Here is a 26,038-nt window from a genome sequence, read left to right as displayed (position 1 = left end):
TCTGGTGGACATTCCTGCAGTCAGCATGCCAATTAACATGCTCCCTCAACTTGAGACATCTGTGGCATTGTGTTGTGTGACAAAACTGCACATTTTAGAGTGGCCTTGTCCCCAGCACAAGGTGCACCTGTGTAATGATCATGCTGTTTCATCAGCTTATTGAAATGCACACTAGCAGGGATGTAAACAACTGTGTGCTCAAAATTTGAGAGAAATAAGCTTTTGTGCGTATGGAACATTTCTGGGATCTTTTATTTCAGCTCATGAAACATGGGAGCATCACTTTGCATGTTGTATTTATATATTTTTTCAGGGTAGCAATGATAAACAACCAACTTGACAGAGCTTGAAGAATAAAATAAAAGATGATGGGCAAATTTTGTACATCCAGGTGTGCAAAGCTCTTAGAGACTTACACAAAAAGACTCACAGCTGTAATCGCTGCCAAAGCTGTTTCTAACATGTATTTTCTCAGGGGGGTGAATACTTATCTAATCAAGGTACAGAACACGACCAAAAGTATGTGGGGACACCTGCTCGTTGAACCTCTCATTCCAAAATCATGGGCATTAATATGGAGTTGCTCCCCCCTTTGCTGCTATAACAGCCTCTACTCTTCTGGGAAGGCTTTTCACTAGATGTTGGAACATTGCTGTGGGGAATTGCTTCCATTCAGCCATAAGAGCATTAGTGAGGTTGGACACTGATGTTGGGCGTGGTTCGCATTCGATGTGCCGATTCATCTAAAAGGTGTTCGATGGGGTTGAGGTCAGGGCTTTGTGCAGGCAGTCAAATTCTTCCACACCGATCTCGACAAACCATTTCTGTATGGACCTCGCTTTGAGCACTGGGGTATTGTTATGCTGAAACAGGACAGGGCCTTCTCCAAACTGTTGCCACAAAGTTGGAAGCACAGAATCGTCTAGAATGTCATTGTATGCTGTAGAGTTAAGATTTCCCTTCACTGGAACTAAGGGACCTAAACTAAACCATGAAAAAAAGGTCCAGACCATTATTTCTCCTCCACCAGACTTTACAGTTGGCACTATGCATTCGGGCAGGTAGTGTTCTCCTGGCATCCACCAAAGCCAGATTCATCCATCGGACTGCCAGATGGTGAAGCGTTATTCATCACTCCATATTAGAACGTGGTCTGCACTACACATCATTGTAGATTTGTAATGTAGGATGTTGGACAATTCAGTGGCCTTAGGGCTGCAGGTAGCCTAGCAGTTAGCACTTTGGGCCAGAACATGGAAAACCTGGATGAAAAGTGCATTAAGACATACAGTACTTGTACCTAAAGCCTTTAATGTGCAACATGTTTTTAATCAGCGTCTTTGTTACTGTAGTAATCAATTGTGAATGTTATGAGGGTAATGTGCACTTCGAATGAGAACTTTTAAACGCCATGGAAAACTTTGTTCTTCCCTCTATTGTAATCCTCATTTACAGAAAAAACCTGGTGAAAACTACACTACTTGTTCCTACTGAGTACACCTCACACTGTATAGCCACTTGATTTTATGTACAATCAGTGTAGAGCTCAAGTGTAATAATTAGAATGTGTCTGAATTTAGCAGCTGGTGTACCTTAGGGATTCGGGATACATGGGAATTTTGTTCTGACCTTCTGTAGTGTGACTTTACCACAGAATGCTATCTGGACATACAACAGAGCACTGTGATATAGCACAAATCTAGCTAGACACACCTATCCATACAGCAAACACACGTCAAACTAGGTAAACAGTGCTAGAGAAATGGTTGAGTTCATTTAAAACTGTATTCAGTTGCCTTTATTATGAAAAAAGAACATAGTGTTTTATATATGCAATTCTGTACTGAGATATTCCACAGGTAATGGCCAATTTGCATACAGAGTCTAAGTTACTGGTACAATATATTTGCCATATAAATGTAGAATAAATTATTAAAAACAAAATGTTCCTACATCTCCACCAAGAATCGCAGACAGATCTTTCCGTATCATACAGTCTGGAAGTACAACATTTATTTATTTTTCAGTTTAAATGTGACATGTTGAGACAAATTTAATGCAGAGATTAAGTCAAGACTACTCCGATAATGTATTGAAGTCTACAGAACTAGCAAATCAGATCTTACATATATACACACACACACACACACACGCACACACACAATGTATATGTACATATTTTTCACTAGACTTTTTTGCGAGACAGTGAGACACTGTTGTGCAGTTGGCTGACCGCATATTGGCGAATAAACGCCTTCAAAAGAGACAGAGATCTACACTTGCTGATACAAACAGCAAAATAACCGAGAAGAAGAGGGGAACAGAATAACAAAACATCATTGAATTTGACTATAGACCAACCCTGCAGTAGGAATGCAGTGAGATAGACACGCACACATTATTCTCATTAACCTTCACACAGATGGGGGTGGGGGTTCAAACGAAATCCATTGTTTCTGATGAGGTTCGGATAAGGGTGGGGGGGTAAAGCCACTCCAGGAGGGGGCCAGGGGAGGTCCAGTGAGTGGCTGACCATCTGACTGCTGATAGCCTGGAAAGTACTACTAATCATCAACTACCAGGGCATAAAGGGAGGGTGATAACCATACATTTTTGTTGGTAGTACGGCTACAGTACAAATTCAGGCAACTTAATTTTGTTTTCGCTCTCACACTCTCGCTCAGTTACTGTTAAGCTGGGTGGGTGAGGCATGGTGGAGAATGGGGCCAGGTGGAGGGGGGTGGTTGAGGTGAGGGTAGAGGTGTTGGTGGGGTTCTCCCTCTTAGCAGCAGCCCCCCGAGGCAGGTTTGACAGGCGTACTGTCGATCTTGACATTGGACCTCTCGTTGCCTCCGGTCGTAGCCCCAGGGCCCATCCTCTTCTTTATCTCAGCAGCCATGGTCATGAAGGCCTGCTCCACATTGGTGGCGTTCTTGGCACTCGTTTCCAAGAACGGGATGCTCAGGGAGTCTGCAAACTCCTGCAAAGAATGGAATGGAGAGACTGGGTTAGAGGAACTGCTGCATTCGTGACAGTACTGTACACTATTACTATTTTACTACTGGGTTGCAGACAAAGATCCGATTGTGTCCAGACACATTTGGTTAGTTTGGGGGCCTCAACAAAATATCAAATTTGACAGTTTGGAAACCACAGCTGTAGACTATTTTTTCAAATAGTTAAACAAAAAAATGCATTACTCCTGCACCATCTGATAACCCATTGACTTTGATGGAAGCCCTTACCTTTGCTGTTGTGTAATCCACCACTTTCTTTGTTGTCAGGTCACACTTGTTCCCTACCAATAGCTTGTTGACGTTTTCACTGGCGTAGCGGTCGATTTCCTGTAGCCACTGCTTGACATTATTGAAGGACTCCTAGAAGAAGAAAGAGAATCAAAACCAGCATGTCAGGGTGGGCAAGATATTTGTAAAGGGCTATATTCAATCAGATCCGCTTTAGCCGATATCCGCATAGTGGTTGTTTTGGCGGTGTCGGAGGTGTCGGAGGTGTAAATGCGTTAAGAGCTTTCAAAGCCAAAAGCGGCACCTGGCATTAAACCGAAAGCAGACGTTGCCATTGGCTGCATAGAGTCGCATTACGAGAAACCCCATGCAGCCATGTTTACAAATGCAAACAATGGAACGTGTGATGTAATCAAGACCTCGATTTGGCTGACAGAAATCCTCATTATTTTGTTTAACGATTTTCTATTTGAGCATCATTATTTCTCTATAACCTACACTTTCTCGTTCTGAACGTCTAACGTGAGTGGGGCAGATGTGGCTTCGGGACAATGATCAAGAGCAGCTGCTCACCGATTTGACAGCGCCAACGCAGCTACACCTTTGACACCGCGAAAACCTCAGCTATGCGGTTTTCGGCGATCACCGGTTAATGCTTGCTGATTGAATCTAGGCCTTAGTCTTTCAAAATACTAGTTAACCTGCACTCCGGAATTTCAATTATAAACAATAGTGGAAAATAATATAGAAAACTCAAACACAGTGAAAAGGTAAAGGTGGACTGTGCTAAAGAGGCAGACTGACCTGATCTGTGACGTCATAGACTACGATGATGCCGTGGGCTCCTCTATAGTAGCTGGATGTGATTGTGCGAAACCTCTCCTGCCCCGCCGTGTCCCACTGTCAGTGTCAACACACAGCAGAGACGCTCAGTCACCGTCACAAATACGGGAAGGCCAAACACACACACACACCACACACACCTCTGCCAAATAGATGCTGCTTCATAGCACATTCAACTGTGACAAATAAGACCAAAACACACAAATGAGAGAAGGGTATTTCTAACTGATAATTCACCATTTTGTAGTCAACCATGATAGTCTTAATAATATAGGCCTCTGCCTTTGGATATTTGGTGAACAGTCTAGAGTTAGGTTCTAAAATGCCTACAATAGCATTTTTTTTGTCCAAATGTGGCCAGATCCTGAAATACATACTTGTTAGTGTAACGTGGAGCTTCCCCTTTACACAGTAGAGGACAATAGAGATGTGGTTGGGGGGGGAAGCACTTACGATTTGAAGTTTAATAGTCTTTCCGTCTAATTCTATAGTTCGTATTTTGAAGTCCACTCCGATTGTGCTAATGTAGCTTTCTGTGTATGTGTCATCCTGGGGAGAAAGGACAGGGGAGGAGTCGGTGTGGGAACATGCAGACGTCCTGTTCAAAGTACAAATCCTTAACATTTCATACATTCTCAGTCTAGAGGGAAAAAAAGGAATCAAAAAGTAGGATCATTTGCTACAGTAGGAGAGTAAACCAGAAAATGTTGATTTAACACTGAGTATTAATACTATAATACAAATACTATTTCTGTGATCGATTTGACCTTTTCACATTACAGGGCATCCAGTTCTTACCTTCAGATTTTAGTCCAATATTACATTATTATTATTATTATTATTAAGAGGACTATAATTATTATTGTTAATATGACTAGGTCAGCCTTGGAGCAACTAATGAGTGACGACGAGCACCTTATGAATGGCTACGAGACATGGACGGATTAACAGAACACTTACTGCAAATCGGAGCAGAAGACAAGACTTTCCGACGCCAGAGTCACCGATCAGGAGCAGCTTGAATAAATAGTCACTGTGGAGAGTAGAGAGATGTTTTAAAACAACAGGATTCCAGGTTTCCCCACACAGTTCCAACAAAAGTAGCTAGAAAAATTAAAAAAATAACGCCAGCCTTGTCAGAAACCATTGGAAGCTTGCCTCTAAACTCTGTAGACAGCATCAGCTCTGATGGCTTCCTCAGACAGAACAGTTTCTTCTCGCTTCACCGTCTCTCAAGGAGAGATTTCATTGTGGTGTTGTGTCAGACAATTCAAAAGACACCATTGCGGTTCTATTGCTTTCAGTGCCTTGGGCAACATATTGTGTTGGGTTAACTCTCAGCAGAACTACTTTGGTCACACCACCATACAATCAACAGAGAAGATGAGTCTGATGTGTTATAATGCTTGCCTAACGCCTAGAAAAAGGTCTTTCACGCCGACCCCTTTATAGACAATCACACCCAAGTTGAAACCAGGCTAATTCAAGCCCGAGTCCAAACACAAAGAGATGCAATCCTGCATACCTTTTTGGTACAGAAAAGTAGAGATTAACGGACATCTATTGTCTGCAACTTCAGCAGACAGTGAAACATCGGGTTTGGCGGGCAAATGAAACCTCACGCTGCTATGACCATACAGATCTGTGCACGATCAGCAAAACTAAATATCAGTGGGGGAGCTCAAAGTTTCAGTGCTCATGTGATACACACTCAGACAATGGCATTTTAAAAAGGATGAAGACGGCACTGTGACTGCCGACAGCATAGTATGTTAACTGGAATACAGTAGACACTCAGTAGGCCTTTGCTCAACTTCACCAAGAAGCCTTCTTTAATTGAGCTCATGTCATATCAGCCTGATGCGTGTTTAATGATTTTTTTACAGAGCTGCTGTCGAATTTGCTAAAGCTCTCTGTAGTTCATCAGCTCAGGTTTCAGAGTGCTGCTAACCTTGATCCGGTGTGAGAGACACCACACAACACGCAGACAAACCACTTGCACAAAATAGCCTAAATGAAAATGCAAACAGAGACACAGTCAGACACACGTAGGTACGTGCACACTGGGTGGAAATAGGCAGGGGTACCTGCGCAGCAACTCACAGTGAGGAGGAAGAGGTGAGGGCTGAGGTGTGAACTTAAGACTGGGTTGACATGGGGCTGTGAGCTCTGGTGATGGTCACCAATATCAACGTGTGACAGACAGTGGTAGCCTTAATAATGGTGTTCTTAGATTCAAAATTGAACATCTTAACAAACTGGCTTTCACAGCGTAATAACCGGGTATGAGCTTGCCAAACACTGATCTACAAACGATCGGTAAAACACTAAAACACCATTCCTTGGCCCACTGATGCTTGCTAAAATACACCAATTCAGGCTATGCTAATTTACAGTTGAAGTCAGAAGTTTACATACACCTTAGCCAAATACATTTAAACTCAGTTTCACAATTCCTGACATTTAATCCAAGTAAAAATTCCCTGTCTTAGGTCAGTTAGGATCACCACTTTATTTTTTATTTCACCTTTATTTAACCAGGTAGGCCAGTTGAGAACAAGTTCTCATTTACAACTGCGACCTGGCCAAGATAAAGCAAAGCAGTGCGACAAACACAAAGTTATACATGGAATAAACAAACGTACAGTCAATAACACAATAGAAAAAAAGTCTATATACAGTGTGTGCAAATGGCGTGAGGAGGTAAGGTAATACATAGGCCATAGTAGCGAAGTAATGACAATTTAGCAAATTAACACTGGAGTGATAGATGTGCAAGTAGAAATACTGGTGTGCAAAAGAGCAAAAAAGTAAATAAAAACAATATGGGGACAAGGTAGGTAGATTGGATGGGCTATTTACAGATGGGCTGTGTACAGCTGCTGCGATCGATTAGCTGCTCAGATAGCTGATGTTTAAAGTTAGTGAGGGAGATATGTCTCCAACTTCAGCGATTTTTGCAATTCATTCCAGTCATTGGCAGCAGAGAACTGGAAGGAAAGGCGGCCAAAGGAGGTGTTAGCTTTGGGGGTGACCAGTGAGATATACCTGCTGGAGCGTGTGCTACGGGTGGGTGTTGTTATCGTGACCAGTGAGCTGAGATAAGGCGGAGCTTTACCTAGCAAAGACTTATAGATGACCTGGAGCCAGTGGGTCTGGCGACGAATGGGTGCTATATGGGGCTTTGGTGACAAAATGGATAGCACTGTGATAACAAACTGGATGCAGTCTGAGTAGAGTGTTGGAGTCTATTTCGTAACGGACATCGAAGTCGAGGATCGGTAGGATAGTCAGTTTTACGAGGGTATGTTTGGCGGTGTGAGTGAAGGAGGCTTTGTTACGAAATAGAAAGCCGATTCTACATTTAATTTTGGATTGGAGATGTTTAATATGAGTCTGGAAGGAGAGTTTACAGTCTAGCCAGACACCTAGGTAATGGTAGTTGTCCACATATTCTAAGTCAGAACCGTCCAGAGTTGTGATGTTAGTCGGGCGGGTGGGTAGCGATCGGTTGAAAAGCATGCATTTAGTTTTACTAGAGTTTAAGAGCAGTTGGAGGCCACGGAAGGAGTGTTGTATGGCATTGAAGCTCATTTGGAGGTTTGTTAGCACAGTGTCCAAAGAAGGGCCAGATGTATACAGAATGGTGTCGTCTGCGTAGAGCTGGATCAGGGAATCACACGCAGCAAGAGCGACATCATTGATATATACAGAGAAAAGAGTCGGCCCGAGAATTGAACCCTGTGGTTCCCCCATAGAGACTGCCAGAGGTTCAGACAACAGGCCCTCCAATTTGACACACTGAACTCTGAGAAGTAATTGGTGAACCAGGCGAGGCAATCATTAGAGAAAACAAGGCTGTTGAGTCTGCCGATAAGAATACGGTGATTAACAAAGTCGAAAGCCTTGGCCAGGTCGATGAAGATGGCTGCACAGTACTGTTTTTTAAATTTTCGATGGCGGTTATGATATCGTTTAATACCTTGAGCGTGGCTAAGGTGCACCCGTGACCAGCTCGGAAACCGGATTGCACAGCGGGATTCGAAATGGTCAGTGATCTGTTTATTAACCTGTTTGGGGTGCAGCCCGACACCGGTACACTTATGACAACATCCAGCTCAAGTGCAGGGCGCGAAATTCAAAATATATATTTTTTAAAATATTTAACTTTCACACATTAACAAGTCCAATACAGCATATGAAAGGTACACATCTTGTGAATCAAGCCAACATGTCCGATTTTTAAAATGTTTTACAGGGAAGACACAATATGTAAATCTATTAGCTAACCACGTTAGCAAAAGACACCACTTTTCTTACTCCATCAGTTTTTTACTCCATCAGTAGCTATCACAAATTCGACCAAATAAAGATATAAATAGCCACTAACCAAGAAACAACTTCATCAGATGACAGTCTGATAACATATTTATTGTATAGCATATGTTTTGTTAGAAAAATGTGCATATTTCAGGTATAAATCATAGTTTACATTGCAGCTACAGTCAGAAATTGCACCGAAAGCAGACAGAAAAATTACAGACACCAACGCCAAATAACTAAATACTCATCATAAAACATTTCTGAAAAATACATAGTGTACAGCAATTGAAAGACAGGCATCTTGTGATTCCAGACAATATTTCCGATTTATCAAGTGTTTTACAGCGAAAACACAATATAGCGTTATATTAGCGTAGCCACAATAGCCAGAAACACTTGGGCGCTGACGACCAGTTCACATGCACGACAGATATTAGAAATAGCATCATAAAATGTTTCTTACTTTTGGTGATCTTCCGTCAGAATGTTGGACAAGGTGTCCTTTGTCCAGAACAGTCGTTGTTTGGATCTGGAACGGCAAATTTCCCTCTTGATTTAGCATGGGCACTTGCCAAGTGGCACGGATCTCTCCAACGTCAACAAAGTCAGAGAACGGAACACGGCAAAACTCCCGAAAAAATTTCAATAATCTGATGAAACTATATTGAAAAAACATACTTTACGATGATATGGTCACATGTATCAAATAAAATCTAAACCGGAGATGTTAGTCGTCCATAACGACAGCTAAACAGAAGGCAAATCCATGTCCCCTTTCGCGCGCTCCAGAAACAGGAAATGGACGGTCACGTCATACAAAGAGCTTTAATTCCACTTCAGACCAAGATAAACACGAAATGTCTTCTCTCACCGCCTCTTGACAACCAGGGGAAGGTGTATGAAGTGTACGTAGACTCTTACGTATCATGCCCATGTATAGGCAGGAAGTTGAACAGAGCATCGATTTCTGACATTCCACTTCCTGGTCAGGAAATGTGCTGCAGAATGAGTTCTGTTTCACACAGAGAAATAATTCAAACGGTTTTAGAAACTAGAGAGTGTTTTCTATCCAATAGTAATAATAATATGCATATTGTACGAGCAAGAATTGAGTACGAGGCCGTTTGAAATGGGAACGATTTAACTGGCTACTCAATACTGCCCCTTGCAGCCATAAGAAGTTAACTTGGCTTTCGAAGACTTTAGAAAAGGCAGGGCAGGATGGATATAGGTCTGTAACAGTTTGGGTCTAAAGTGTCACCCCCTTTGAAGAGGGGGATGACCGCGGCAGCTTTCCAATCTTGAGAGATCTCTGACGATAGGAAAAAGAGGTTGAACAGACTGGTAATAGGGGATGCAACAATGGCGGCGGATAATTTTAGAAAGAGTGTCCAGAGTGTCTAGCCCAGCTGATTTGTACGGGTTCAGGTTTTGCAGCTCTTTCAGAACATCTGCTATCTGGATTTGGGTGAAGGAAAAGCTGGGGAGGCTTGGGCAAATAGCTGCGGAGGGTGCGGAGCTGTTGGCCGGGGTTGGGGTAGCCAGGAGGAAAGCATGGCCAGCCGTAGAAAAATGCTTATTGAAATTCTCGATTATCGTGGATTTATCAGTGGTGACAGTGTTTCCTAGCCTCAGTGCAGTGGGCAGCTGGGAGGAGGTGCTCTTATTCTCCATGGACTTTACAGTGTCCCAAAACCTTTTGGAGTTAGTGCTGCAGGATGCAAATTTTTGTTTGAAAAAGCTAGCCTTTGCTATCCTGACTGACTGCGTGTATTGGTTCATGAATTCCCTGAAAAGTTGCATATCGCAGGGACTATTCGATGCTAGTGCAGTGTGCCACAGGATGTTTTTGTGCTGGTCGAGGGCAGTCAGGTCTGGAGTGAACCAAGGGCTATATCTGTTCTTAGTTATGAATGTAAAATGTCAGAATAATTAGTAGAGAGAATGATTTATTTCAGCTTTTATTTCTTTCATCACATTCCCAGTGGGTCAGAAGTTTACATACACTCAATTAGTATTTGGTAGCATTGCCTAACTTGGTTAACCATTGTTTAACTTGGGTCAAACGTTCAGGTAGCCTTCTACAAGCTTCCCACAATAATTGGGTGAATTCTGGCCCATTCCTCCTGACAGAGCTGGTGTAACCGATTCAGGTTTGTAGGCTTCCTTGCTTTTTCAGTTCTGCCCACAAACGTTCTATAGGATTGAGGTCAGAGCTTTGTGATGGCCACTCCAGTACCTTGACTTTGTTGTCCTTAAGCCATTTTACCACAACTTTGGAAGTATGCTTGGGGTCATTGGCCATTTGGAAGACCCATTTGCAACCAAGCTTTAACTTCCTGACTGATGTCTTGAGATGTTGCTTCAATATACCCAATATTCATTATATATATCATATATCATTTTCTTTCCTCATGATGCCATCCATTTTGTGAAGTGCACCAGTCCCTCCTGCAGCAAAGCACCCCCACAACATGATGCATCCCTATGCTTCACGGTTGGGATGGTGTTCTTCGGCTTGCAAGTCTCCCCCTTTTCCCTCCAAATATAACAATGGTCATTATGGCCAAACAGTTCTATTTGTTTCATCAGACCAGAGGACATTTCTCCAAAAAGTACGATCTTTGTCCCCATGTGCAGTTGCAAACCGTAGTCTGGCTTTTTTATGGCGGTTTTGGAGCAGTGGCTTCTCCCTTGCGGAGCGGCCTTTCAGGTTAAGTCGATATAGAACTCGTTTTACTGTGGATATAGATACTTTTGTACCTGTTTCCTCCAGCATCTTCACAAGTTCCTTTGCTGTTATTCTGGGATTGATTTGCACTTTTCGTACCAAAGTACGTTCATCTCTATTAGACAGAACGCGTCTCCTTCCTGAGCGGTATGACGGCTGCGTGGTCCCATGGTGTTTATACTTGCGTACTATTGTTTGTACAGATGAACGTGGTACCTTCAGGCATTTAGAAATTGCTCCCAAAGATTAATCAGACTTGTGGAGGTCTACAATTTATTTTCTGAGGTCTTGGCTGATTTCTTTTGATTTTCTCATGTCAAGCAAAGAGGCCCCGAGTTTGAAGGTAGGCCTTGAAATACATCCACAGGTACACCTCCAATTGACTCAAATTATGTCAATTAGCCTATCAGAAGCTTCTTGAGCCATGACATAATTTTATGGAATTTTCCAAGCTTTTTAAAGGCAGTCAACTTAGTGTATGTAAACTTCTGCCCCAGTGGAATTGTGATACAGTGAATTATAAGTGAAATAATCTGTCTGTAAACAATTGTTGGAAAGATTACTTCTGTCATGCACAAAGAAGACGTCCTAACCGACTTGCCAAAACTATAGTTTGTTAACAAGACATTTGTGGAGTGGTTGAAAAACGAGTTTTAATGACTCCAACCTAAGTGTATGTAAACTTCCGACTTCAACTGTATATGAGCTGAAACCCCAGTAGGATGAACCCATGACAACAACAAAATGCTGAGCATTACCAGTCCATACATCCTGTCCCACTCCCAACCGTGTGAATTAGGGAAGCATTATCAGCATAGCCTATCAAAATAGGTCAGACCAGCAAAAGACAAACCTCTAGCAAACTATACAGCTATTGTCCACTCATGTTCAGATCTAACCGAGGCGCACACACACACAGAGTTCTCTCAACCCCCTCCACACGGTATTCTGTATTTATTTAACAGGGGCATGTGCTACGCAATGTGCCATACAACTAGGCTAAACACAGAAAGGTATGGAAACTCCAGTAAGCTGATTAAGCATTCCACAGTAGAGGGGAATTCAGCAGAACTTCAGATCGGACCCTCCTCCACTCTCTCCAGTAGTCAAAGGAAGGCAGGCAGGCTCGGATGAACCTGGGCGACGCTCTAGTCTGACCCAGCACAAAGGCTAAGAAACTCTGAGGCAGCCCTGTTTCCTGCCTCCCTGTCCTTTTCCCCCCCTCGCCCATTGTTATGAATTACAGTCATGCAGTCTTCGTTAAGCAGATGGTTGAGGACAACAATGACAGGCCCTGTGAAAGGCTAGTAGTACCGCTGACTAGTCTTGCAAGAGAGGGGGAAATAGCCTACAGCAAAAATCTGTCCGCCCCAGTATCACAGTCAGCGTTTTAAGTGGGATTGGATGGCACTTTGTATGCTGCAAAGACAGACACACCAAACACGATACCGCCCACCATTATTTGATTTCCACATCAGCTGCTCAGCTCCGGCAGACAAAAGATGGGCTAGAGCAAGGCAAAAGATACTGAAAGCAAGTGCTCTGCAAAAATACACACTAGGGCTGAGAAATTGCCTGGAATCTGATGAGACGATATTATCACGATACTTAAGTGCCGATACAGTATCTATTGCGATTCTCACGATTATATGTTTTGCGATTTGACACTGCGATTTGATATTCCAAACATATTGCTCACTATACACTAAGTGTACAACCATTACGAACACGTTCCTAATATTGAGTTTGCATCCCAAATAATACTGCGATATTTAACTATCGATTCCCCCCCCCCCCCCCCCCCCCCCCCCATCACTAAAACACACTGCATCAGATATAGCCTGTTTTCTGCAGGCTACTAACTGGGAACTCAGAGAACCCCAAAGATAGTTTTTCTGGTTGACCAGGTGCATTTGAGTCCATGGAAGCAGTGTGGGGATGGATAAGTAGCCTACCTCTTGCGAGGACTTCAGTGCAACAAAAGAAGCTGAGGGAGGTGTTAAGGGCTGGGGACAATACCCTATGAAAGTCCAGCCTACTTCCTGGTACATTATACAGAGCCATGAGTGCATAGAACTCCCTTCCATCTCATATAACGCAAGTGAACAGCAAACCTGGTTTCAAAAAACAAATAAAGCAACACCTCACGACACAACGCCTCTCCCCCATGTGGCCTACTTGTTGGGTGTTTGTACTGACATGTATGTGTAACTGATAGATGCAAACACATGTTAATTAAATAAAATGTAAATTGTAAAGTCTTGTCTTTTTCGTCGTGTCAGACCCCAGTAAGACTAGCTGTTGCCATTGGAGTCGACTAATAAATCTAGTCCCGTAATGTTTTTGAATGGGCTTCAAAATTATATCATCAAAGTCATGAAAACCTGGTCATTTAAGATGTGGCAATTTCCTGTACGTGGACAGTGTGTGTTACTACATTACACAACCTCACGTTGACTACATCGAATTGAGGGTAATTACACATCCTTTCTACCTCAGGTTAGTGATGTTAGTATACAAGCTCATAGTAAAAACAATGACACAATCAACTTAAAATAGATCAATATCACTGGTTTTGTACAGTTGATTTTGTCATACGCGCTGGCCGTCTTAGGACGTTTCAAACTCAAATGGCAGGGAAAATTCAAGCCGCTCTCCGTATAAAAGTAGCTGATCTCACACCAATACATGGATCTGCGACTCAAACTATCACTCAAATAGAAGCCAACCCGAGTCACTGTTGATATCCTACAGCGGGTGGTGATTTGTTTAAGTTGAATAACAAAGCAACTGATTTGTTTCCTTCCCCGTTTCGGCAGCCTCGCAAAACTTCCATCCGACATTCTGGATGAAGGTCTTCAGCAAATTCTCTTCTAACCAGTGATATAAAAAGTATTCTCAGATTCTGTGTGGCCTTTGAATAGTGTTAGTTTAAACACTGCATACACCCCAAACGTTTGTCCTCGCTCTATTGACTTCAAATGTAAATGTATGTGTATATATATATATATATAAAACATTAGTCAACGGGAAGCAGCGACAGCATTATTTCAACTTATGTTTTAGGAATATAAATTAACTTTTCACATTCATTTCCAATAGTATTCTACTTAATTAAACATTAGGTAAAAACTGCTCAGGTAAAAACTGAGTCCAAAAAATGTAATATGATTTATTTATTTTGATGATCTACTAGAATTTTTTTTTTTTTTTTTTTTGCTTCGAGAGTGGTAAGGGGCATACAACTAGTTTTCCTTCACAGAAAATACATAAGTGCAACACATTCAGCAGAAAATAGCTTCATTTTCATCAGATGTGCAACGCTATTTGGCTAGCAGCCACACAAGTACAGCCACACGAGCGTATAATGAAAAAGCAAGGTCTTTTCGGCAAAAACGATGCATAGCCATCATATTTATAATGTTTATCATAGAAAGAATGCTGCCAGCTACATTTCCTAAATGTTTTGCTTGAAGTTAATCTTGAATTTTAATTGAATAAAAGTAGGCTACACCGAGAAAAGTACCAGAGAAAGTAGCTACACATCAGTCAAGAGCGCCGCCTGCTGATAGAATGCCCATTTCGCGACCCCTGTTATCTCAATACCAAATCATTTATGGGTAACAAATAAGTACTTTACCGTGATTGTTTTCAATAAAAAGGGTCAAAAATAAACAAAAATAGCTTCTTTAGCAAAGGTCATTTTCTCAAGCAAGAATTTAGCTAGGACTGTTTAGGATAGGTCTGAGTGGGGAGGGGGAAAATGTGCTGTTATTGGCAAAGAGGTTTGGAACACTCTCTCATTGGTTTATTAACTAATTTACCGCATGGTGATGTCACCATGGGAGTCCAAAAGTCCATCCCACCAAACAGGTTGAAATTTCAGGCACTCTTTTCAAACAACTCTTACACTAAAAGGTAATCAATTTCACAGTATTATTCCAACTGCATAGTGTAGATATGTATAACACAGGAAAATACAATTTTGGGCTGCACTGGGCCTTTAAAAGTTCAATAACTTATGAATAATGTATTTCCACACGGTTTAAACTAAGAATTAGATTTCACCTCGTTCCTATAAGCCACATTTAGACTGTGCAAGAACAATGTTCTTATCAGATTTTGCATATCATTTATGAGTTGGCCCCACATATTTATGAACGGCTTTGCCTGATGTCCTTCGCGGTGGGCTGGCTCATGAATTGATGTGATGTATTTAGGTGAGCAGACACCTGGGGCAGTTGATTTGCGAGTTGCCCTTCGTGCCCGCTCCCATACCCTATAATTCTGTTTCTTTTTGTGACATTTGTATACAGGTAGACCAGAGGGGCCAATGATTGGCAGATGAGTGGCAACCCTGATTAGAAGCACCTGCTCCTCATTTGTTGTTCTTTAGAAATACTTTTTTGATTGAAAGAGAATTGTACCTACACACTGAAGACTGTAAAGCCGAAACGTCTGTACGCTATCCTTGATGCAGTAAAAAATGTATAAACATTGAATAATGAAGCTTTATGCAACATCTGAGTGCGAACCCATTAAACCTCTGTCTCAAATCAATTGTATCCTGTCTCTAAATGGGGGTAATAGCCTAGTGTGCATGTCAAAAAAGGAAATGGCTAGCCTTGCAATGCAAAGGCATATTCACTATCTTGTGTAATCAGAATAGATTCTGAAGAACATTTCAAATCAGATGTTCACATGCAGTGGGACTGTTGAATAGATTCGATTTTTATTTTTAACTGAGCTAAAATACATACTACATATGTATCATAAAACACCAACCTATATGTCTAAACCACAGGATTCCAGTAATTGCCAACATGTTTAGAGGGATGGTAGACAAACCCGTGGCTTGCCCAACATCCCAATGAGTGTGTTGAAAGAGACATGTCATATTGCATGTGACCTACACATGACTGACTCAGGATGTAGAGAGTGGGTGGGTGCCACTGACTCCTATCCTGTCATATTGCTTAGTTGCTTTCCACTTGAGGGCCAAATTCACAGAATACCATGGATGTAACGTTATAGAATCAATCACAATGCTTAATTCACTAATTTGGTTTATTGCCAATGTAGTTAACTAGCATCAACCAGTGTACTAGCTTGCTACATTGCCTAACTAGCAAGGAGTTAAGTTACCAATGTGGTATAGCCACAGATGAAATCGTTATAGATATAACTAACTAGCATTAATTATTGACCACAAGTGCACAAAAGGCTGCAGTAATGTAACGTTACACATTGGGATATTGACTTGACTGGCTAATGTTAACTAGTTAAATAACGTTAAGTTAACGTTAGCGATAATCACAACATATCTAATGACATGTACCGTAGCTAGTTGACATGCGCTTAGCCAGGCTACTAGAATAAAAAGGTAACTAGTCTAAGTAACTTACATTAGTTAGTACTACGTTACCAACTAAACCTAACTACTCTGCTCTAGCAGTTAACGTTAGCTAATTCATTTTGAATAACTATGCCGGTGCTAGTTAGCAACTAAGTTAACTAGCTGACTGTAAACACATTTATTGACATTGATTAACTTGTGTGAAACGTTAATATGACCTCAACAAACACAGTGACTAATGGTAGCTAGCTAACTAACTAGTTTGCACTTTTTAGATGGACAGAACACAAACAGGTCAGATAATGTTAGCTGTGTAGCTAGCAGAACAGCTAGGTTAGCTAACGTTCAGTTAGCTACTGTACTTACTATTCGGGATTCATCTTGGACTCGTCACAGTAAATCCCCTTTTCTTATAAAACGGCACTCCCTTTCGCTCTGAAAAATGTAAATAAATAGTTAGCTAGCTAATTCCTTTGGAGAAAAAAAGTAACTAACTAGCTGGCAAGGTATTCCTCCAAACCCAGGCTAGTTGTCTTGAAACCAAAATGGCTGCTAGTATCAACCAGGAAATAGCAACTCAAACACTGAACAGAGAAGCCCTAGAGCAAGATCAGCGATTCTCAGAAATCGTAGTTTGTTCCTAAAGGCTCCTCTTGTATTGAGTATGTTCTGCCGTGCCGAATATGACTACACTACCCTAATGACAATGTAGCTAGGAAACTAGGCTGGTCGATGTTTCGTTTGCCCCTTGGCTTGCTGTCAAAGCTTACGTCATTACTAGTGAAACGTGGCAGAATTTTGGCGTGAATCACTCTGGCCTGGGGAAATCAATTACATGCCCACCTCTAGATTAATTAAGATTAATCAAGTCTATCATATGTGATTAAATTAATCATAAAATGAGTGCTCAAAAAACAAATTGTTCCTCTGTCAATAGGTTCTCAAAATGTACAGTATGACGCTGATGGTCTGTTGGATGAGTAAATTAATGACAAGGACCACATGGAGGATAAAATGGCAAAACTAACGGAAGGCACAGTCCAGTTCCCTCATGAAATTGACCAGCCACATCAGATCATACACCGACAAAGGTTCGCTAAATGTTTACTTTCAGAAGGATCTTCCATCCTGAATTGTTGAGTCATAGTTAGTGTGAGTGACATCATGTCAGCCTAGGGTGGTCACCTGTCAGACCTGTCAGCACCTGCACAGGTATGAGTCAGTCAGCCCATAAACTGTGCATGTTAAAGGCGTTCAAAATTTCACAAGTAGGCTAAAGCTAGAAACTTCCTTTCCACAGATTGGGGAAAATAAGTATGCTACATACCATTATAACATTATTTTCATACATGTGTGTAGGCCTACTTTAAAATATTATTTCAGACAGCACTATTAGACCCTTATAGTAAACATAAAATAGTTTTATTATCAATTACTATCAATACAATTCAAGACATCACTGATAACAATGACACACCCTTTATTTTACAGTACATGTGTCACATTTTTCTGTGCCCTCCATTTCTGTGGAATTTGGAAGCTGAGTACTTGTTTCCACATAGTCCTTCCCCTGGATCCAGAATGTGTAGGGAAACTCCACTGAAGAGGCAGCCCCTACTTCACCCTAGAGGATAGGTTTCAATATAGTGTTAGGGAGTCGAGGAGACAGAAAGACCCAATCTGTTTTTTGTGCAACTTAATTGATCTATATAACAATGACTACTCTGTATCTCTATAATATAGTACTAAGAGTAGAAAAGATACCTTCACATTCAGGGCGATGAGTCCAATCTCAAAGCACTTGTCCGGGGCAGTCCTCCTGATGATGTCATCCACGACAGTGTAACAGGCCCTGTTGGGTGATGACCCCTGGGGGAGAGACAGAGAGTCAGTTGAGGTAAGGGTGGCCAAAAGTTCCAGGCAGGCTAATGCTGTGTGAATAATAGCTGGCTAGTTAGATTTCATGGGACAGTGTGGCTGCTCAAACATCTCAACCACAGGGCACATCAAACCTACACCTGACTCAGTATAAGGTTGACAAAGTAAAATGATTTATGACTTGATCATCTCATAACACTACCTGTTTCATCAGTTGAACAGCGTGGAAGCTTGGGCAATGACACATTATTTTATCACCATCACCTGTGGCTGATAAGAGAAGTCTTTAGAAAATATAATAAAACATATATTTGAGCAGTCAAAGAAAAGATCATCCAAATAGTTCACATACCTGCCGCAGCTCCCACCTGAAAAAGTGAGCAGGGTTATACAATGACAGAGATGACAGTCATAGAAAAATGTGCCTGTTAGACTTAGTGTGAACCTGCAATCTGACTGTTACTTCAGTTGGAATATTTGAAACCACTTGCAATTCAACATAAGACTGTCATCTTCCCTTGCTTTTTTAATTGATCATAAGGATGTTAAACTGTGGTGAATTGGCTATGAATGAGATTCCCTTTAAGCGTACTGAAACCGAGACATTAACATAACAATAGTGTATTAAAACTTTACATGAACCTGCAATCTTTGTAGGATTAACAAACATGCAGTAAAATGGATTCATTGTGTAGTATGTCACAATACAATTATCCAGAAAAGGCTACTAAAACACAGAGGGAAAGAAGTTAATCAGTGTGTACAGTTCTTTGATTGAGTTGATTTTGGTAGATGTAAACTTGCCATGTGTTCAGCGTATAGGCCACATCCAGGTAGGGGTGAGTCTCCCACCCTCCCTGGTGATTTGAAGGGGGCCCCTGAAGTAGAAACTCCTGAAAAACAGGACATGAGCAAAATCAGCTGAATCATAATACTACAACCTAACCTCATACTGTAGCTGCTATGGAAGTATCTCTAGATTCTGAAAAGAAATACTCAAAGACTGGAGCTTGCAATAGGTCTTTTACATAATAAATAAGAAAGAGCAAGAGAAAAAACAGAAGACACCTTCCTCACCAACAGTTATGTTCCCCATGTTGTCTAATGCTATAAGTCCTGTTGAGAAAGGGAAGAAGTTGTTAGATCTCATACTAAATATGTAACCTGCACTTTTAGACCTGGTTCCACAGATGTTTTGTACCAACTTGTCTTGCAGGAATGGTCAGTAATATAAATGTAAAAAAAGGGAAAGTGAGGTTATTTAACCTAGATGAGAAACTTTGATATTGGAGATGGGGGGGAATCGAGACTATTGTAAAGAGATTCCAGATTCTAAACGGTAGGTGTCAGGTTAGGATCCATAAATACTGTAATATACAACCCAGACTAATGTGATTATATGGATTAGGACTCCCCCTAGAGGACCAAACTATTTAATGCACAAGTATCAGTCACATTTATCAGTCATTTTCAGTTGTTACAGTAGGTGTTCTATTGTCACTCAATGCTCTACAATGAGCAGGAAGATCATGATAAATCAACATTTTTCAAAAGAAAGTTTCAGTTCTCACCAAGTGTGTCATGTCCACTGACACTTTGCTTCTGTTCCAGAAATTCCTGCAAGAATGAATACGAGTTATAATTTGTAGTTTTCCAATATCTGTCATTTATATTTAAAATGGTTAGCCATGCCATTTTCCCCCAAGGGGTATTGGTACCTGGTAAGCCTTGGCTGAGTGTGCACTCAGCATGTTGTCATTGGGCTCTATAGTAAAGCCCTGCTCCCGGGCAAAAGCTACTGCTCCCTCCCCAACAAGCAGACTGTGGGGGCTTCTGTCCATCACCCTACGAGCCACCCGCATCGGAGCCCCAACCCTGGAAACCATAGTTTCATACCGTTCCATTTATTAATGGGCTTCCCTATGACTATTCATTTTCACAGACATCTCTTTCCCATGCCATGGCAGTGGTTTTAGCAGGTGGTTCTCTCACCCCCGTAGTGCTGCGACTGCCCCAAACCTGCCAGTGATGCCCTCCATGATGGCAGCATCACACTCCAACACTCCCCCACTGTTAGGGAATCCTCCCCTCCCCACAATGTGAAGCCCAGTCTTTGGATCATCTTCAACCTCTGGAAGAAATACAAGAGTTTCACAATGGACATAAGACATGCTGCACTGCTGAACTGTAGTAGGTGAGTCACCCACGCCAACTCATGCCAACCTGCCATGGCCTCCTCTACAGCATCTGTGGCGTGTCCTCCAGCGGTAATCAGGGACCGTATTCTCTCCACGGAAGGCTGAGAGAAACCCCATGTCCCCACAGCTGCCATGGTTCCGCTGTCTGAAGAACTCTACTGGGTCTAGGAGAACAAAACACAGGGTTATAGTCCCAATCCATATACTAATTCAAGTCCCCACATCCAAGGTCTGGGATAAACAAACGAGTAAATAAACAAATAGATTAACGATGCACTACTAGCACTTTCCTCTCATCTTCTTTCCTTCATGAGTCATCACCATTGGAAATGCTAGATTGGTGAAAGCAAGAGATCCCTACCTATGCATTTACTGGGCAAAATAAAAGGGATTGTTGAATATGGACATGACCAAGGATTAAACCCACTGATTTCACCACAACCAGTATAGATCTCTATATGACTCTGGATACAACAACTAGGCTACAAATCATCATTAGATTCTGAGAGAACCCTTGGTGTAAGTAATGCAACTGCCATGCTTGTAATGATTATTGCATGTTTGTTTACATCAGTACTTGGAAGAGGGTAGCTGCTTTTATCAACAGGGGTGTATTTACATATACTAGCCTTGCTCCTCCCAATTGAATTGGGTTGCACAAAAACAGGGAATTAGAAACCTTCCAAACGTGGGTCTGTTATAGACCTATTTCTTCTCTGCTTACCCCATGTCAAAATAAAAGTCCCCCACAAGTTGTTCCTTTTTTGACCACATGACGCATGTGCATAACCTTTATTTATTTATATTACCCGTCATAGTGACCAACTGACCGGCACAGTAAGTCGAAATGGAATTGTATTTAACTGGCTTCCTGTGCACTGTTTTTGTGCAACCCAATACAATTGGGCTCAAAGCTAGTGTATGCATTGTAAATACACCCGCGTTGTTAAAAGCAGCTAGAGAGACTGGGTCCAAAGGCTACACATCGCCTACCTTAGTTCTCTTTCAGTTTGCCTGTACAGTACAACTCACATATGTTATTTATGCTTATTTATGTTAAACTAAGCTGCCAATATCACCAAACAGAACAAGAAAAATAGAACCACTGTAGAATGTTGTCTACCACTAGCCAACGAAAGTGATTTCCTTCTTCGATGAGGTTTAACTGTGGTTGGCATCCAATAAATGTTGCATTACCGCCACCTACTAGACTGGAGTTTAACTCTCTTATACATTGTTTATTTTTTAATTTAAAAAAAATACCTTACCATCTAACACTACACTACACTCACAAATAAATAAATATATATTAATTAATAAAACCACCCTACTCCACTATTTAAATCTATTTAGTCCTACTTCAGGCCAACAGCCTGAAAGGATGGGACACCACCACTTAACACACCCTGTAACTCTTCTGACGTCAAGTCTCGCACACCCAAATACCTCTCTGCAGCTACCACCATAACCTCAATTTTCTGCAACTTACATTCCATCCCTGCAGTACAATTGATAATCATTGCTATAAATGCTAAAAATCCAATCTTACTGAAACTGTCACGTTCCTGACCTGTTTTTCTGTTGTCTGGTATGTGTTTATTGGTCAGGGCGTGAGTTTTGGGTGGGCAGTCTATGTTTTCTGTTTCTATGTTGGTTTTGGGTTGCCTGGTATGGCTCTCAATTAGAGGCAGGTGTTTGACGTTTCCTCTGATTGAGAGTCATATTAAGGTAGGTTGTTCTCACTGTTTGTTTGTGGGTGATTGTCGCTGTGTCTGTGTTTTTTGCACCACACGGTACTGTCTCGTTCGTTCTTTCCTGTTCATGTGTGCTTCGTGATATGTAGTTTGCATGTTCAGGTCAGTCTACGTTGTTTGTTTGTTATTTTGTAATATTCAAGTATTAGTTTGTGTCAGTGTTCGTCGTGTCTAATAAATTCATTATGTCTACATACCTCGCTGCGTGTTGGTCTGATCCATGCTCCTCCTCATCCGAGGAGGAGGAATATGACGACGATCGTGTACAGAATCACCCACCAACCATGGATCAAGCAGCGTGAGCGGAACCAACAACAGCGGCAAAGTAACCAGGACTCGTGGACATGGGAGGAAATATTGGACGGAAAGGGACCCTGGGCTCAACCAGGAGAATATCGCCGCCCCAAAGCTGAGCTGGAGGCAGCGAAAGAAGAGAGGCGGCGATATGAGGAGGCAGCACGGAAACAAGGCTGGAAGCCCGTAAGTCAAACCCAAAAATTTCTTGGGGGGGGGCTCTCGGGTAGTTTAGTTGGGTCAGTCGGGAGACGTGAGCCAACTCCTCCTGTTTACCGTAAGGAGCCGGTGAGGGCGGATTTGGAGGAGAGTGACGCAGAGACAGTAAAGGAGTTAATGGAGAAATTGGAGGAGAGAGTTATGAGGGATGTATTGGTTTGGTGCATGAGGCACGGCATCCGTCCGAATGAACGTGTTGGTGACTTAATGTCACCGGGAACAGTTCTCCATACTCGTCCTGAGGAGCGTGCTAGCCGTCTGGTTAAGACAGTGCCTACAGCACGCACAAAGCCTCCTGTGCGTCTCCAGAGTCCTGTGCGTACTGTTACTGCTCCTCGCACTAGCCCTGTGGTGCGTGTTCCCAGCCCAGTACCACCAGTGCTGACACCACGCACTAAGCCTACTGTGCGTCTCCAGAGCCCTGTTACTCCTCCACGCACTCTCCCTGTGGTGCGTGTATCCAGCCCAGTGCCTCCAGTTCTGGCACCACGCACTAAGCCTCATGTGCGTCTCCAGAGCCCTGTACGCACTGATCCTTCTCCCCGCACTCGTCATGAGGTGCGTGCCCTCAGCCCGGTACCACCAGTTCCGGTACCACGCACCAGTCCTATAGTGCGCCTTGAGAACTCAGTGTGCCCTGTTCCTGCTCCCCGCACTAGCCTTGAGGTGCGTGTCTCCAGTCCGGTACCACCAGTTCCGGCACCACGCACTAAGCCTCCTGTGCGTCTCCAGAGCCCTGTACGCACTGATCCTTCTCCCCGTACTCGCCCTGATGTGCGTGCCCTCAGCCCGGTACCACCAGTTCCGGTACCACGCACCAGGCCTATAGTACGCTTTGAGAGTCCAGTGTGCCCTGTTGTTGTTCCCCGCACTAGCCTGAAGGTGCGTGTCTTTAGCCCGGTACCTCCAGTTCCGGCACCACGCACCAGGCCTACAGTGCCGTCTGAGCCATCTGTCTGCCCAGCGCCTTCTGAGCCATCCGTCTGCCCAGCGCCTTCTGAGCCATCCGTCTGCCCAGCGCCTTCTGAGCCATCCGTCTGCCCAGCGCCTTCTGAGCCATCCGTCTGCCCAGCGCCTTTAGAGCCGCCCGTCTGTCCCGAGCCATTAGAGCCGCCCGTCTGTCCCGAGCCATTAGAGCCGTCCGTCAGTCAGGAGCCGCTAGAGCCGTCCGTCAGTCAGGAGCCGCTAGAGCCGTCCGTCAGTCAGGAGCCGCCAGAGCCGTCCGTCAGTCAGGAGCCGCCAGAGCCGCCAGCCAGTCAGGAGCCGCCAGAGCCGCCAGCCAGTCAGGAGCCGCCAGAGCCGCCAGCCAGTCAGGAGCCGCCAGAGCCGGCAGCCAGTCAGGAGCCGCCAGAGCCGCCAGCCAGTCAGGAGCCGCCAGAGCCGCCAGCCAGTCAGGAGCCGCCAGAGCCGCCAGCCAGTCAGGAGCCGCCAGAGCCGCCAGCCAGTCAGGAGCCGCCAGAGCCGCCAGCCAGTCAGGAGCCGCCAGAACCGCCAGACAGTCAGGAGCCGCCAGAACCGCCAGACAGTCAGGAGCTGCCAGAACCGACAGACAGTAAGGAGCTGCCCTCCAGTCATGAGCTGCCCTCCAGTCATGAGCTGCCCTCCAGTCATGAGCTGCCCTCCAGTCATGAGCTGCCCTCCAGTCCGGAGCTGCCACCCAGTCCGGAGCTGCCACCCAGTCCGGAGCTGCCACCCAGTCCGGAGCTGCCATTAGTACAGAGTTGTCCCTCTGTCCTGAGCTACCTCTCTGTCCTGAGCTACCTCTCTGTCCTGAGCTACCTCTCTGTCCTGAGCTGTCTCCTCTATGTAGGAGGGGCCTTAGTGAAGGTTCCTGGACCATGGTCGGGGGCGAGGGTCGCCACTCAAAGGACGCTAAGGAGGGGGACAAAGACAGTGGTGGAGTGGTGTCCTCGTCCACCGCCGGAGCCGCCACCGCGGACAGATGCCCACCCAGACCCTCCCCTTGAGTTTTAGGGGTGCGCCCGGAGTTCGCACCTTGAGGGGGGGGTTCTGTCACGTTCCTGACCTGTTTTTCTGTTGTCTGGTATGTGTTTATTGGTCAGGGCGTGAGTTTTGGGTGGGCAGTCTATGTTTTCTGTTTCTATGTTGGTTTTGGGTTGCCTGGTATGGCTCTCAATTAGAGGCAGGTGTTTGACGTTTCCTCTGATTGAGAGTCATATTAAGGTAGGTTGTTCTCACTGTTTGTTTGTGGGTGATTGTCGCTGTGTCTGTGTTTTTTGCACCACACGGTACTGTCTCGTCTCGTTCGTTCGTTCTTTCCTGTTCATGTGTGCTTCGTGATATGTAGTTTGCATGTTCAGGTCAGTCTACGTTGTTTGTTATTTTGTAATATTCAAGTATTAGTTCGTGTCAGTGTTCGTCGTGTCTAATAAATTCATTATGTCTACATACCTCGCTGCGTGTTGGTCTGATCCATGCTCCTCCTCATCCGAGGAGGAGGAATATGACGACGATCGTTACAGAAACAGATATCACTTGTTGGCTTACTTCTCTGTACTGGTACAGCTCTACTACTCACACCACTGCTCTCAGGATCCCTCCACCTGACCCACCTTCCTCTACTTTCTTCACTACCTCAGCATATGACAACATGGTTAACATGGTTAAAACAATCATTTTTGTATCATGGATGGTCAGTCCTTGCATCCATAGCTCTGTCTATTATGCTGAGTTTTTTTTCTTCTCCAAAACAGAGGTGGGGCAACCTTTTTGTTATTGTTTCTTCTGTGGATTTGCCCTTTAAACAGCTCAAGATATCAAAGTGTCACTAACAAAAATGTAAACAATAGGCCTGTAGAAAATGCAGCATATGGCTTTCATTTTTCACATGTAAATAGCCCTTTTCAGTAGTGCTCAAATTGTGCCATTCCATGTGTGCAGCATTTATTTTTCAACTCGAATCAATGAGCCCAATCAGTCCTCCATGACAACAAAATCCTAAACAACAGAGTAGAGCTGTTTAGTAAGTCTTTAGTTTTGGGGTCATGCTCAGGTAAAACAATTTGTCTAATCTATACTTCCATATTTCCAAGTCCTATTCTTGAAGATCAAGGGGTATAACATTTATTGGAATGACTGGAATTCTGATACTTTGGTTTTTAATGTAAAGATATAATTTAATCGTATTATTATATGTAGTAGAAAGCGATGGGTTAGAAGAAACCTACATAACCAAC

General features: G+C 43.2%; 2 protein-coding genes across 4 annotated transcripts; both read right to left on the bottom strand.

Moving 5' to 3' along the window:
- Positions 1 to 1,775: 1,775 nt before the first annotated feature.
- On the bottom strand, positions 1,776 to 17,218 carry LOC120046534 (ras-related protein ORAB-1-like). 2 transcript variants are annotated; one of them, XM_038991852.1, is made up of 6 exons: positions 16,865 to 17,218; positions 5,049 to 5,121; positions 4,542 to 4,637; positions 4,050 to 4,145; positions 3,246 to 3,377; positions 1,776 to 2,980 (listed from the first exon to the last, which is right to left on the bottom strand). In XM_038991852.1, exons 1-6 carry the CDS (start codon positions 16,876 to 16,878, stop codon positions 2,783 to 2,785), a joined length of 609 nt encoding a protein of 202 aa, XP_038847780.1. In that variant the 5' UTR covers positions 16,879 to 17,218; the 3' UTR covers positions 1,776 to 2,782. The 2 variants fall into 2 exon arrangements, with proteins under 2 accessions (XP_038847780.1, XP_038847781.1); XM_038991853.1 differs by lacking the exon at positions 16,865 to 17,218 and having other exon boundaries at positions 4,542 to 4,728.
- Positions 17,219 to 17,901: 683 nt separating this feature from the next.
- On the bottom strand, positions 17,902 to 21,725 carry zgc:153169 (uncharacterized protein LOC767799 homolog). Of its 2 annotated transcripts, none has more exons than XM_038990521.1 (11): positions 21,568 to 21,725; positions 20,600 to 20,738; positions 20,369 to 20,507; positions 20,095 to 20,251; positions 19,948 to 19,993; positions 19,454 to 19,492; positions 19,181 to 19,269; positions 18,729 to 18,744; positions 18,579 to 18,646; positions 18,263 to 18,367; positions 17,902 to 18,122 (listed from the first exon to the last, which is right to left on the bottom strand). In XM_038990521.1, the coding sequence occupies exons 2-11, from the start codon at positions 20,706 to 20,708 to the stop codon at positions 17,979 to 17,981; spliced, it is 912 nt and encodes a 303-aa protein (XP_038846449.1). In that variant the 5' UTR covers positions 20,709 to 20,738; positions 21,568 to 21,725; the 3' UTR covers positions 17,902 to 17,978. The 2 variants fall into 2 exon arrangements, with proteins under 2 accessions (XP_038846449.1, XP_038846451.1); XM_038990523.1 differs by having other exon boundaries at positions 18,579 to 18,640.
- Positions 21,726 to 26,038: the final 4,313 nt, after the last annotated feature.

The sequence above is a fragment of the Salvelinus namaycush genome, chromosome 4 (assembly GCF_016432855.1).
Source record: "Salvelinus namaycush isolate Seneca chromosome 4, SaNama_1.0, whole genome shotgun sequence".
NCBI lineage: Eukaryota > Metazoa > Chordata > Actinopteri > Salmoniformes > Salmonidae > Salvelinus > Salvelinus namaycush.
Note: the sequence above shows the minus strand (reverse complement) of the source record. Positions and strands in the feature narration are given on the sequence as shown.